Here is a 15798-nt window from a genome sequence, read left to right as displayed (position 1 = left end):
TTATATAATCATGCCAAGAGGTTTGCTGTGCTTTCTTGTGAGGATGAAAGAGTTGAATTACATTGACGTTTCACGAAAAATTTTGATTTTTTTTTTTCCAGGCAAGGTGAGCATGCAGGTTGTTGGTATTTCTGCAACAGTTTCTGTCCTTTGTAAGAATATGAAGGTGTCTCAAGTAAAACATCAACAATTAAATGAAAAATTGACGAAACGCCTTTAGAAATTAAACTGAAATGAGGAATATTTCCGCGTTTCGGTTTGTTGACTCGACAGTCGGCTCTGCTCATCTCAGGTGGGCACGCGGAGGCCAAGTCCTCCGAGTTCTGCTTTAAATGTGGCTGAGAATGCAGGTAGACTTCCTTCTTAGGACGACAGGTAATGGAAAACTGAATCATGCACATGCGGCGTCCCGGTGGCGTAGTGGTTGGCACGGTCGCCTCACAGCAGGAAGGTCCTGGGTTCGAGCCCCGGGGTAGTCCAACCTTGGGGGTCGTCCCGGGTCGTCCTCTGTGTGGAGTTTGCATGTTCTCCCCGTGTCTGTGTGGGTTTCCTCCGGGGACTCCGGTTTCCTCCCACAGTCCAAAGACATGTAGGTCAGGTGACTCGGCCGTACTGAATTGTCCCTCGGTGTGAATGTGTGAATTTTTTGAATGAAGCGGGAATTTTTGAGCAACAGTTGAGTCTGTTCTCCCATGTGGATCATCTTCCTGGACCCTCACTAAACTGCTTGAATCCAAACTTGATGGGGCTTTCTCCAGAATGCTGCACTACATGTATCTTGGAAGAAGCACCCTACAAAGAAGTGTGTCTGTGGCAACATACCCGCCATCTCAAACACCGTCCGAGAACGAAGGGATCGATTTGCTGGTCATTGCTGGAGGAGCAAGGAGAAACTTGCAGGCGACAGTCTGCTCTGGTCACCCAAACGTGGAAAGACTCGTGTGGGAAGACCTGCAAGAAATGACATCCATCAACCTGTCAACGACACAGCACGTCCATCCGAGGATCTTCCAGCTGCTCTGCAGGATGGAGACGGGTGGCGTGAGAGGGTCAGAGCCATCCGAGGACACTCGACCTGATGATGATGATGATGAATGTGTGTGTGATGGCCTGGTGGCCTGTCCAGGGTGTCTCCCCGCCTGCCACCCAATGACTGCTGGGATAGGCTCCAGCATCCCTGCGACCCTGAGAGCAGGATAAGCGGTTCGGATGATGGATGGACGGATGGATGATGCACATGTTAGCAGTAGATACATCTCATTTGTATCATAAGAAGATGAAGGCGTGTTCTTCATCTCCACAGGCTCATTACTTGCTGTGTCCTCATTCATATAGGCACCTTTTTGAAGTCAAAGGGAAGGAGAACAACGGCAGCTCTTGCTTTGATTCAGGAGGCCCACTCATCGTCAACTCATGAAATTGCAAAATACAGACGGGGAACCGTAGCGTCAAATCAAGACACGCAATTACAAATGGAAATGTCTCCCGATAAGCACCTGTTAATATTTATGTAAGGATGTAGCTCAGCAGTGTTGTGCGTGCTATAGGGGCTCTGAAAGGACCACAACCACGCACAACCTATAATTACAAGCCGGAGGTAACACGAGGGTTTGAACCAGCGATCCCCCGTGTTGGTAGGCAACGGAATAGACCGCCACGCCACCCGGACATAAAAAAAATCCTCCTCTCTATTATTGTTGGACTACAGTATTGTCAATTAACAACAATGACATTTTGAATGTTAAGATCTGTTGGTTGAAGTACCGTATTTCCCGGACTACAAGTCGCCTCGGAGTATAAGTCGCATTTGTGTAGGCGGTACAATATTTTCAGTCGTCTCAACATTAAACAGTGCCATCTAGTGGCCTTGGTTGAAAAGTGGCGTGTTGGTCCGTCAGAATTGGGCTGCATAAGTCGCTTTGGAGTATAAGTCGCAGGACCGGCCAGGCGATGAAGAAATGCGGCGTTGGTGATTTCTGTTTGCCTCACAACTCTTAAATTGGAAGATGCAATGCTAAATAAATGGGCACACGCGGGAGATTTCAGCAGCTACTCGGGACTAACGGAGTTCATAGCTATGGTGGACTGTGCCATCAGCTGTCTCACGGCACCGTCGCTTGCGAACAGGTCTCCCGCCGTTCGGCATTGCTTTTGAGGGCATAGCGTGTGCCGGGTACGCCGCATGCTGTAAACGGCAGATGAACGTGTCCTCGTTGCTCAGGCAGGCTTTCGGCACTAAAGCGGAGCGCTGCCCCACGAAGGGACATCTGGCATCGGCGATGCAGGCAGCTATGTAGCTCCGTCACCTTGATGGATTTGGACGGGACTCTAAAGGGCTGACTGCTTCGATTTTAAGGCATCTGCAGGCGCGTCTGATGCCCACATTAAACGTGTGGGCACTTTCCTGTGCAGCCTTACGTATTCCCTGATCCCCAGTGTAGATGGGCGCGTGAGGTCAGATCCGGTCGAGCTGTGGTTTTCAGGGCTGACACTTCTCACCGTGCAATGATTTGCGTAGCGTCCAGAAAACACAACACACGGCCCTGCTGTTGGAAAAGCTGTTCCGGCTTCCCATTCTGCCCCCTCTGTGTGTTCCCCAGCAGCCCCGTCGGTGAGCGGCCTGGACACGCCGCTCACGTGGAGGCTGTGGATAGTCCAGCCATTCCCTGGGAGGGGGAGGAAAGCCCCAGAGCGGCAGCCGCGTAAACCCCGTCCGTGTCAGCGGCGTGGAAACGGAACTCTCTCGCAGGGCCTCGAACTTGCGATGCGGAATCCACGACTGGTACAGCGCGGCGTGCCTGGCGTCCTGGACTTGCTCGTGTCAGCGGGTAGAAGAGGTGGAACGCGTGGTCGTTTGAACGAAGGGACTCGCGGGCGTAAGCGACCCGTCGGCCTCCGCAGGGGCAGGGCCGTCCTTCTCCGCGTCCTCGGCTACGCGGAGGCAGCTTAGCCCGTTTTTCCGGCTGTTAAAAGTTTAAAATAACCATCGATGCGACACAAATGTTGAATTAATCCAAAGCCCGTGCAGCTTCAAACCACAGCTGGATTTGGGAATGACGTTCCCAGGACGATGACGTCATGCCCACGCTTCCTCCACACGCCACCGTCATTGAACACACGACGTTCAGACGGCGATCAAACAGCTGCCTGGTGGCCCGGTCCGGTCCGGTCCGGTGCCTGTGGCGGGGTGTGTCAGCAGCGTGCGGCGTGTGGTGCTGACCTCGTCCTCCTGCAGCAGGACCTCCATGTTACCCCTCACTGCTGCTCTTAGGTGGGCTGCAGAGCCAGAGAAGAAGCTGCCACACAATGTCTGACCCCTTCTTAGAAGACTGACAATCACAGGATCCGCTAAACTGACGAAGGGTGTGTGTGTGTGTCTGTGTGTGTGTGTGTGTGTGTGTGTGTGTGTGTGTGTGTGTGCCGTGACCTAATCCCCACCTGCTGCTGCTGCGGTGGGTGGGTCCAGTGTTTCCAGTGGTCCATCGATGCAGAAAGAGACCAGACACAAGCACACTTCCTTTCCACAGGCGTCCCTCTGATGAACACCGAGCATGTCATCATAAACCTACTGTATGTTGGACTTATACATGCATATTATTATTACTATTATTATTACTACTATTATTATTACTGTTATTCTTATATTCTGTCATGTCCACCTGCCTCATGTCTATAAGTAACCTGCTGACATTTATTCCAGCATCTTTGCACTCCGCACCCCTGCCTTCCTGTTTCCTCTGTGTGTGTGTGTGTGTGTGTGTGTGTGTGTGTGTGTGTATGCACACACACATATACATACATATAAATATATATGTATATATTTAAATGTGTATATATACACATACATTTAAATATATATTATATATATAAATTTAAGTGTGTGTGTGTGTGCATATATGTGTGTGTATATATACACACAACACATACATACATATAAATATTATATATGTATATATTTAAATGTGTATATATACACATGCATATAAATATATATTATACATATTTAAATATATATTATATGTATATATTTAAATATGTATGTGTATCTATACATACATATAAATATATATATATATTTATGTGTGTGTGTGTGCCATTGCCTTCCTGTTTCACCGTTTCACCTGTGTGTGTATATATATGTACATACACACACATACATATATACATACATACTTATAAATATATATTATATATGTTATATATATATAACATATATATTTATTTAAAATGTGTGTGTATATACATATAAATATAATATATATTTAAATATGTTTGTGTGTGTGTGTGTATGTATGTATGTATGTATGTATGTATGTATGTATGTATGTATGTATGTATGTATATAAAACAACGGTAGGGGAAGTGCTCAGGAAATAAGGAGCAAAATAATCCACTAGGCTCACTGGAGCTGATGATTGCTTATGGCATGAAACAGGCTCGTACTGTGTGATACAGAATGTACTTGACTCACTGGATTATATATGTATACATGTATACTATGTATATATATATATATATATGTATAATTTCTTGTACATATTGCTAAGATTGTAGTGTTGTTATTGTATGTGAGCACACAGACACACTAAACCAAGTCAAGTTGCATGTGTGTGCAAACAAACCGACAGGGCCAAATGAAGATGACTGTGAAAAGCCAGGACAGACTAGTCCCGAGTCCCAGTCCCAGTCCGGGTCCAGGCCCAGCGTGCAGAGCATGTACACTATCACGGCAGCAGCAGCAGCAGCAAAGGAACCAGAACCAGCACCACATCCCAGCGCACGTTAAAGAAACGAACGCAGCGCAGTCGAGCCGCAGCCTCGCCCCCACTGACCCGGAAGTAAAACGGCCTCCGAGGGCGCGGAACAATGACTGCGCGTAATGCGGGCTGACTGCTGCGCTGCAGCGTGAGTGGGGGGCCCGTGTGGGGCGCAGACGCCGGCAGCGGACGGTGTGTGTGGGGGGGGGTCGCCTCGACAGCGCCCCCTGTGCCAAGACCATCCGGCGGCTGTTCCCCACACGGCACGTGGGTCACGTTGGCACGCGCCGTAGCTCGCGGGTTGTCTGTTGACGGAGTGGGTCCGGAAACACCGCGGGGGGGCGCTGGCGAGGCGTTATTTCCCAACTTCCGGTGAAAAACCAGTCGTGTCCTACAGGACGACGCGGTGGCCGAGGAGGGCACGAGCATCGTCCGGTTTTAGTTTCTAACGAGGAAACTAATTAAGGAACGCGCGAGCGCGTTGATTCAGAGACTATTCACACTCACTTCCGGCGGATCTGAGCTGGCCCTGCAGCCGCACGAGAGGGACGCGGCTCTCAGCAGAATCCGCAGCGCGGCGGGTCCGCGTCGTGGGACCGAGTCCGCGTGTACGCAGGGGTGGCTCAAGCTCCCCCCTGACATGCACCTTCCCAAAGGTCTTGATCTCTTCTGCTTTTACACTTTGTACTCATACGGAGGGTTGTGTGTGCAGTGGCGAAACACACTCTACACAACGCAACACAACACAACGCAACACAGCACGACGCAACACAGCACAACGCAACACAGCGCAACACAACGCAGCACAACGCAACACAACACAGCACAACTCAACACAGCACAACACAACGCAGCACAACGCAACGTAACACAACGCAGCACAACTCAACAACGCAACGCAACACAGTACAACGCAACGCAACACAGCGCAACGCAACACAACACAACGCAGCACAATACACAACGCAACGCAGCGCAACACAACACTGTGTTATGACATGCAGACAAACACACAACCCGTCGCCACGGTGCGTGCAGCGCTGAATGAGACGCAACCAGCGTCGCTGCAGACACACAGCCCTGAGTCACTTCCATGTCGGTGCAGTTTGTGTTGCAACAGGACGAGAGAGAGAGTGTGTGTGTGTGTGTAAGGGGGGGGTCTAAGTTATTGATCAAGGCCAACGCTGGGGAGGAAAGGCAGTTTCTCCGCTCGGCGCTCCGCCGTCCCGGGTTTTATAGTCCGCGGACGGCATTTCAGCCCCGGTGTGGTGTAATGTTGTGAATGCTGATGGGGTTTAATTCCTCGGGCTGACCAGATTATAAAAGCCCCCCCCCCCTCCTCTCTCCACCCCCCCCCTCTCCCCCCCAGGTAATCATTCCGCCGCCCGGGTCGGCCTTCGTTTTATTTCCTCGGCCGCCGGAGTGGTAAATCAGGTCGAGGATGGGGACCGGGTTCAAACCGCACAGACGGTCCTGCCTGCCGGCAACGGTGAGACAACTCCTGCGCAGACGGTCCTGCCTGCCGGCAACGGTGAGACAGCTCCTGCGCAGACGGTCCTGCCTGCCGGAAACGGTGAGACAGCTCCTGCGCAGACGGTCCTGCCTACCGGAAACGGTGAGACAGCTCCTGCGCAGACGGTCCTGCCTACCGGAAACGGTGAGACAGCTCCTGCGCAGACGGTCCTGCCTGCCGGAAACGGTGAGACAGCTCCTGCGCAGACGGTCCTGCCTACCGGAAACGGTGAGACAGCTCCTGCACAGACGGTCCTGCCTGCCGGAAACGGTGAGACAGCTCCTGCGCAGCGGGACATGGCTGCGACGTCAACACATCCTTTTGACCGCCCCTCCCCCCTTCAGAATATAAAGTAAGTGATGCCAAAAGAGATAAAAGTTTATGGTGGGTTTTTAATAACGCCTGCTGCGGGGGTTGGTTGGCACAGTTGTCGCCTCCTTCAGCGCTGCAGAACTTTGGGCTGCACTTTGTGGAGGACGAGTAAAGAGGGCCGGTATTACAAAGCGACCTGCCAATACTCCCACAACCACCACACGCTGAAACTCTGGTGGGGACACAACAAGACGAATATCTCGTCCAACGGAACAAAGCGTCTCCCTCAACGGCAGGCCGGGAGCTTGAGCCCCACGTGGAGGACGATGCATCACGACGCTAGGCGGCGCCGCAGCAGTCTGGGTGGTCTGGCCAGCGCGATCTGACACGGAGGAGTTCAGGCTTGCACTGGAAGTGTCGGCACCTCCGTCACGGCAGGAGAGAGGGGACGAACAGATGAGAGAGAGGAAGAACAGATGAGAGAGGGGAAGAACCGATGAGAAAGAACAGATGAGAGAGGGAAAGAACAGATGAGAAAGGGGAAGAACAGATGAACGAGAAAGAGCAGATGAGAGGGGAAGAACAGATGGGAGAGGGGAAGAACAGATGAGAAAGGGGAAGAAAAGAAAGAGAGAAAGAACAGATCAAAGAGAGAAAGAACAGATGAGAGAGGGGAAGAACAGTTGTGAGGGGAAGAACAGATGAGAGAGAACATGAGAGGGGAAGAACAGATGAGAAAGAGGAAGAACAGATGAGAGAAAGGAAGAACAGATGAGAGAGAGGAAGAACAGATGAGAGAGAAAGAACATGAGAGAGGGGAAGAACAGATGAGAGAGAGAAAGAACATGAGAGGGGAAGAACAGATGAGAGAGGGGAAGAACAGATGAGAGAGGGGAAGAACAGTTGTGAGAGAGAAAGAACAGATGAGAGAGGGGAAGAACAGATGAGAGAGGGGAAGAACAGATGAGAGAGAGGGAGAACAGATGAGAGAGGGGAAGAACAGATGAGAGAGAGGAAAAACATGTCTAGGAGGAGAAAAAACACCCCTGCCTGGTCCCAGCCACCAAACGCACTCGGCGCCGGAAAGGCGGCGTGGCTTCACGGGTCCCACACTTGCACCCGTGTGTTGGGTTCTTATTGTATTTGCTGTCTCTGTGTGATGGAGAGAAACGTGGTCCAACATGTCCCCCTTCGGCTTATCTAACCTCAACTGTTGAAACGAGGGAAAACATTACGACTTAATACCGTGAAATTAAGCCTGCGTCACCCAGCTAACTCGTTCGGGATGGTTTCTATAACACCGCAACGCTATAAGCACTCACGAGCTGTTGGACCCATGTCTGCAGAAGGGCACACGTATCATCGTCCTCCCTCTTCTCCTTCATAAATGGACAACGGCGCCCCCAGCCCTCACCCCCTCCAACCAGCCATCCAGCCATCACCGAGCACAAAACAGACACGCCTGGTGTCAGACATGCAGCGTGGCACAGCTAGCTGGAGCGTGGCACAGCTAGCTGGAGCGTTGCAGAGACTGTTGGTGTTGCAGAATGACGACGCAAACATGTGAAGCTGCCACGTGAAGCTAACATGTGGAGCTAACATGTGAAGCTAACACATGAATTAACACGTGAAGCTAACGTGAGGCTAACATGTGAAGCTAACACATGAATTAACACGTGAAGCTAACATGATGCTACCATGTGAAGCTACCATGTGAAGCTACAATATGAATTAACACGTGAAGCTAACATGACGCTATCATGTGAATTAACATGTGAAGCTAACGTGAATTAACTTGTGAAGCTAACATGTGAATTAACATGTGACGTTACCATGTGAATTAACATGTGAAACTACCATATGAATTAACATGTGAAGCTAACATGACGCTAACGTGTGAAGCTAGCATGTGAATTAACATGTGAAGCTACCATGTGAAGCTAACGTGAGGCTAACATATGAAGCTACCATATGAATTAACATGACGCTAACATGTAAAGCTAACATGTGAAGCTAGCATGACGCTACCATGTGAAGCTAACATGATGCTACCATGTGAAGCTAACATGTGAAGCTAACGTGGATTGACATGTGAAGCTAACGTGAGGCTAACATATGAAGCTACCATATGAATTAACACGTGAAGCTAACATGATGCTAACATGTGAAGCTACCATGTGAATTAACACGTGAAGCTAACATGACGCTAACATGTGAATCTACCATGTGAATTAACACGTGAAGCTAACATGACGCTAACGTGAAGCTACCATGTAAATTAACATGTGAAGCTAACGTGAGGCTAACATATGAAGCTACCATATGAATTAACACGTGAAGCTAACATGACGCTACCATGTGACGCTAATATGTGAAGCTACCATGTGAATTAACATGAAGCTACCATGTGAATTAACATGAAGCTACCAAGTGAATTAACATGTGAGGCTAACGTGAATTAACATGTGAAGCTAGCATGTGAAGCTAACATGTCTGGCCAGTGAAGGGAACATGGGGACTCAATCTTAAGGGAATGCAGCCTGATTTATTTTCATGACTGCTTTTCTTGGTCATGGTTAAATCATCATGTCTTTGGATGAGTATCATGTGCCAAGAAGGGCCGCGTGTCCCACCCCAACCCCCCTACCAAAAGCAGGAGATTTTAAAAGCCATGGACAGGGTGCTCATCCTCAGGCCCTCCAGTTCTTCCATGTGATCTGAAGCCGTCCTCTCACAGGAACCCAGAAGATCAAAGGCAGCCACTTTTATCAAACCGAGCCCTTGTCCTCTTCTTTTTTGCAATGCTATTTTTTCCTCATCAGGACCACCCCCTCTGTCACCGTCCATGATGCCAATGGAGACGCTGTGCTCTTTTAAACCCAGTGGTGATCTCCCCGTTATCCAGATGAAAACGGATTTACTCAAACCTCCCATCCACCACTCTATAAATAGAAGCTTAGGGGAAATCTTCTGAGTGGAAAAAAAAAAAAAGCTCTGCTCTTAAGCTGTTATTAACATGCTGATAGAGAAATGTCAGATGTTGTGGGGCAAAGAATGTTTCACTGCATATGAGACCAAGGACTATTTAAACAAATGTTATGATACGCCAGCAGTTTTTCCCACAATAATGCTGTTGATTGCCATTTGCAATTAACATCAGCTTCTCTAAAAGAGAAACTGTGCATTCCCAGTGGCTGGGCTAGTTTCTGTAAAAGACAAAAAGAAGTTCTATTACAGTCGTGGGCCGGATGCAGCCAGGCTTTGTTCCGCCGTGCTCTGTTCTGTGCAATGTCTGAATGACAGTAAAGTTCACCTTGACTCTTGGAAGACCGCTGCAGAAACACGTGTGTGAGGTTTATTCTCTGATGTTACTTGACATACTAATTGACTGCAGGGTTGTCTGGAGTGGTCATTTGCATTGGAGAATGACTCTGTTGTTAAGTGCTGTGCTGAACCTGCGGATGAAGCATCATCAAAATGACGGCGTCATCCGTCTCTCCATTCTCCCTCCTCTTAATGAACCACGTGGACATTTGCAACAAGACTAAGAGGAGTTGTTTGCAAAGGCATTAAGAGGATATTAACCTTATTCCGTTCAACAAAGCATAGGAATCAGTTGGCGGGGTGTTGCAGAAACATTTAAAACATATCCTATACATGCAGGAATCAGTCAGTGCAGCAGAACACCCTGTTCTGTAGCTATTATATAGCTGTTCTGTTGCTGTTCTGTAGCTGTTCTATAGCTATTCTGTAGCTGTTCTGTAACTGTTCTATAGCTGTTCTGTAGCTGTTCTATAGCTGTTCTGTTGCTGTTCTATAGCTGTTCTGTAGCTGTTCTGTTGCTGTTCTATAGATATTCTGTAGCTGTTCTATAGCTGTTCTGTAACTGTTCTATAGCTGTTCTGTAGCTGTTCTGTTGCTGTTCTATAGCTATTCTGTAGCTGTTCTATAGCTGTTCTGTAACTGTTCTGTAGCTGTTCTATAGCTGTTCTGTAGCTGTTCTATAGCTGTTCTGTAGCTGTTCTGTTGCTGTTCTGTAGCTGTTCTATAGCTGTTCTATAGCTGTTCTGTTGCTGTGATGTTCACCTCGTCTGTTTGTTTAGCGAGCAGCAACTCGTCCTCCAGAGTGCCGTTATTGCAGCCGCTATTTTGCGAAACACAAAGCCACACGGGGGACTTCTTCTCATTCTCTAGGTTGATTACCCCCCCCCCCCAAAAGTAAAGTGTGAGTCATTATTGTTTTTAATCCTGTGCCGCAATGCATGTCATCCTTCGTGTGTAACGATTCAAACTGCTTCATCTCATCTCCAATGGAAATGGCATATACGCACATCTGTGATTTTTACAAGTGCCTTTTTAAAATGCGAGAAACTGTGTCGAGAAGGGTTCCACTTATGTTTAATTAAAAGCTAAACAAATTTGTTAACTGCACAGCACCTACTGCTGCTTAGTGACACTAATGAACAGCCTATGATGATGACTACATTCAACCCATTTGCCACTTAATGTTCATTTAAGTATCTTTCTTACACGCAGCCCCCATATGGTCTCTGTGTGTGTGTGTGTGTGTGTGTGTGTGTGTGTGTGTGTGTGTGTGTGTGTGTGTGTGTGTGCGTGTGCGTGTGTGTGCGTGTGTGTGTGTGTGTGTGATCTATGATAAAACTGAAAACATCTCTCGATACTCGGTACTTGCATGGTTTTGGTTCTAGTTCTGGTTTCAACATTTATTTATTTGAGGCTGTTTTGTGTCATAACAACAGTGTGATTCCTCCAGCAGGCTTGTAACGAGTCCTGCACACTACTGACTTCGTCAGAACCACTGACTTCATCAGAACCACTGACTTCATCAGAACCGTCACTCCAATGACAATGACATGTTTAACATGACACCACCCCCATCTTATTGACCAGGTTTGAATACTGTATGAGCAGTGCCACGACACTCAGATAGATAGATGGATAGATAGATAGATAGATAGATAGATAGATAGATAGATAGATAGATAGATAGATAGATAGAGAGAGAGAGAGAGAGAGAGAGAGAAACGTATAGCAAGGGACAATATTTCCAGTAGAAAGTAAGGGAATGTAAATTTCCATTGACACTGTCTTGTGGATATATAGACCTAAATGTCCAGGACGCATGCACACGCACACACACACACACACACACACACCCACACACAAATAAAACACACCTTCAAATCTGCAGCACTTTCTAGTCTGTCGGCAGTGACACTGTAGTAAATCCATCAACATGATGTTTCAGTCGTCTACCCAGCGAGCATGTGTTTTGGTGGTTTGGATCGTGGTCTCGGTACTACACCCAGTCCTCTGGCAGCTTTACACTGAGCTTTGTTAACGAGTAAGCTACGTCTTATGTGTGCTCTTTGTTTCATGGGCCATCACACTGTAAACATGCAACAACAACAAAAAGGCCAAAGAGAAGGTCGGCTAATTGACGTGCACAACCAACCAACACATCCGCTAGTTAGTCTGCAGCATGGACGCCTCGGCCCTTCAGCTAGACAAGCACAGGTGTAACTCTGCAGGTGACAGAGCGGCTCACAGGACACTCACCTTCTTTAGGAGGTCTCTTCACTTCTGCGCTCAGGTTGCAGACCTGCCCAGCCTGGAGCTGGGGAGACAGGCACCCCTCCGTCTGGGGGTTTAGGGGTAACACCACATTGTTGAGCATGAGCATGCTCTCCGATTCCCCGTCGCCCAGATGCTGGGGACAGGTGCATTTCGTGTACACGATCCCGCACGTCTCCACCGTCCCTTTCTCTGACTTCAGGCAGTTCTCCAGCCAGGTACAGAGCACCTGGCAGCCGAACTGGCTGGGGCTGGCCTTGTTCAGCACCAGGAACTCCACCACCGACTTCTCCTCCTCATCCAGCTTCTGCGGAGTCAATCCGTTGTAGTCGTAGGGGAAAACCCTCCGTACTTGGACGAAATTCTTGTCGTACAGCAAAAAGACATAGATATTCTTGGAGTCGCACAGGTACACTATGGACTCGTTGACTTTCAGCAGCTCGTTGATCTTCTCGTGCGAGAAGTGGTCGAACTGGTAAGCGAGCAGGGAATATTCAGAGCAGCTCAAGTCTCGCTTGTACAGTTTCAGGTAGATGCTGTATTTGGTAGGGTCTGGGTTCTCCAGCGTCCACGTACAGTTCGTGTAGTTCTTGGGAAACATCTCCGTCACCGAATACGATCCGTAAATGACCCCCTTCACCAGGGTCGAACACCAGTAATCTTGGGCACCAGTTAATCCAAACATAACCAGAAGATAGGTGGAAAATATATAAATCAACAGGTTACGAACAGCCTTCATCCTATGTCATTTGGCCTGCAAGGAGAAATGAGAAGAGTTAGTCTGGTGAGAGGCGGGGCAAATGACGTCATGGTGACTTCTCTCTGACATGTCTGATTAACTTGCTTCGTCTCATTTCACATCATCCAAATGGAAATCCTGCACATCAACCTGAGCCACATGCCTTCTGCATACCCAGCCTGTCTCCTGGACTATTTTAGCATATTTTGGGCAAACATTGCCACCTAGTGGCCGCTGCGGCTAGGCTTCTTATTTATTGATTGATTTATGGGGTGAGGGGCAACAACGTGATTCCTAAAGACATCACTAATTAGGTCAGTTGTGGACAGGGGAAACCCCCCACGGGTCGTCTGAAACACTTGTTTATGAAACGTGTTGTCTGAACTTTGCCCTCATGCGAACAGAACAGCACGATGTGAGCCTGAGAGGAGCATCCTTCACTCTTCTGACTGGGAGCTGCAATTACACGCTCGAGCTGACAGCCAGCGGGTTTTAGAGTCCAGCTTTTCGCAGCTCCGTGTTTTCGTTTCGCTCCCCCAGCAGCCAGATCAGGATTTCGGGTCTGCAGATCAGGATTTCGGGTCTGCAGATCAGGATTTCGGGTCTGCAGATCAGGATTTGGGGTCTGCAGATTCAGCGACTGAACATGCTTATCTGTCCTGCAGCTGCAGCCTCGGCGCTTTTATCCGCTGCACAACGCAACACGACCTGCGTGTCTCCACAATTCAGAGCTTGACAGATTTGACAACATAATTTGATAAAGAGCTGGTCGGTCTCTCTCTCTCTCTCTCTCTCTCTGTGCGCGCGCGATGTGTGCGCGTGTTTTTTGTCCGCGCGCATACATTTAAGCGATTTTCTGTTTTTGTGAAGGTGCGTGTCCGTGCGCGCGTGCGTGAGAGAGGGGGGGGCAGAAAGAGAGAGAGAGAGAGAGAGAGAGAGAGAGAGAGAGAGAGAGAGAGCGAATGCAATGTGATGTCCTGATTGCTTTAATCCTACAGGCAATGCAGCTGTGAGCGGTGTCACAGCGGAGAGAGCGCGCGCGCGCCCGCGTGCGCGGGTGTGTAGGCGTTGAAATTTCAAGTAGACCAGATGCCGGGCTGTGAAGGGGTCTGAAGATGCGGGTCTCTCGTGTGCAGATGAAGGTAAGGTTGGGGGTAATTTACGCGGCGTGGGGATTTGTGGAGCCAGTTGAGGGTGTAATAACCTCCTAGTCGCCACGGGCTGACACGTTCACGGTTCCACATCCCGCTGCAAGATTCATAAGCTGCAAGATTCATAAGCTGCAAGAGTTATAAGCTGCAAGAGTTATAAACTGCAAGAGTCATATGCTGCAGGAGTCATATGCCAGATTAAATGAAAATCAGCACTCCGGCTGGCGACGGTAAATTCGCCCTGAAGAGACTTCTTCTTCTTCCTCTTCTTCTTCTTCGCTGCCCTGCTCCGCTGCCAGCAGAGAGAACCCCCATAAAAGCGAGGCATACGGAGCAACACCTCGGTGGCCATTCGGGGTTCGTCACTCCATCAATTATTTATTTATTTATCTCTCTCGTTCCTCCTGCGAGGCGCGAGGAGCGCCGTGGAGACGGCGCGCTCCGCCGCGGCTCCCCAACTCGCCACCCCGCCATACTGACGGCGCACAGGGCGGCGTATCAACACATGCTAAAGTTTAACACGGGACGACGGTGTGCGGACGAGCAGCCTGCAGGCTGGACATGCGGCGGCGGCGGCGGCGGCTCACACAACAAGAAGAAGAAGAAGAAGAAGCACGGAGAAGAAACAGCAACACCAGTCCTACCTTACACTGCGGAAGCTGTGGCTATTTCCCCAACATGCTTGACCACATCCTTCACCGAGAAATTCTGCAGCCCGCCAGCGAATCAATAATCCCCATTCCCAGCCAGAGCAGTCCGGCGCAACAAGATGCTCAGCGGACGAGGAGGAGGAGGAGGAGAGGGGGGGCGGGGGGAGGAAAGAGACGTTAGATTCCGACGTGGCTCATGTCCCCCTTGTGCTGGTCCACCGAAACGGAGGCAGGGAGCGTCGAGACGCGCGGCAGCGGCGGAGGGAAACGGTCGGAGTGATGGAAGAAGAAGCAGGAGAACCTACAGTGGAGCCATTTGCCACGCATCAATTCGACGGACTTCCCATCCAGTCCCGGGGACCTCCGCAGGCGGGCACGGAGTGCAGCCAGAAGAAGAGGAGGAGGAGAAGAAGGAGAAGGGGGGAAAAGACCAAAGGCAGGCGGCAAGGGGGGCGCAGAGGCGGCTGTATATCCGTGGTGGGGGAGGTGGGTGCGGGAGTAAAGCCTACTGAGTTGCGGGAGAGCGGAGCGGACACGCTGGGCTCGTGCTCGGTCGCGGAGCTCCAGGAGCAGGCTGCAACATCACGTCACACACCGCCGCCGAGATACAGCACGTACGTACGTTCCCGGCTGCGTCTGGCACCGCTTTCTCTCCCCCCTCCTCCTCCTCCTCTCTCTCCCTCCCTCCCTCGCTCTCTCTCCCTTTCTCCCTCTCCCTTCCCCTCCCTCACTCTCTCTCCCTCCCTCCCTCTCTCTCCCTCACTCTCTCTCCCTCACTCTCTCTCTCCCTCCCTCCCTCTCTCTCCCTCACTCTCTCTCTCCCCCTCCCTCACTCTCTCTCCCTCACTCTCTCTCTCCCTCCCTCTCCCTCCCTCTCTCTCCCTCCCTCTCTCTCCCTCCCTCCCTCTCTCTCCCTCCCTCTCTCTCCCTCACTCTCTCTCTCCCCCTCCCTCCCTCTCTCTCTCTCCTCCCCCTCCTCCTCTCCCTCTCTCTCTCTCTCCCTCTCTCCCCCTCCCTCTCTCTCCCCTCCCTCACTCACTCTCTCTCTCCCCTCACTCTCTCCCTCTCTCCCCTCCCTCAT

General features: G+C 50.0%; 1 protein-coding gene across 1 annotated transcript in view; it reads right to left on the bottom strand.

The window, feature by feature from the left end:
* The window catches only part of adgrb3 (adhesion G protein-coupled receptor B3), a 179051-nt gene extending 166135 nt beyond the window's left edge, over window positions 1-12916 (bottom strand). Inside the window, exon 1 of the mRNA XM_056291703.1 lies at window positions 12163-12916. Within this exon, the coding sequence (XP_056147678.1) occupies window positions 12163-12916 (754 nt within the window). The remainder of the gene's footprint in view (window positions 1-12162) is intronic.
* Window positions 12917-15798: the final 2882 nt, after the last annotated feature.

Source organism: Lampris incognitus, chromosome 13 (assembly GCF_029633865.1).
Source record: "Lampris incognitus isolate fLamInc1 chromosome 13, fLamInc1.hap2, whole genome shotgun sequence".
Lineage (NCBI taxonomy): Eukaryota > Metazoa > Chordata > Actinopteri > Lampriformes > Lampridae > Lampris > Lampris incognitus.
This window is presented reverse-complemented; position numbering and strand designations above follow the sequence as displayed.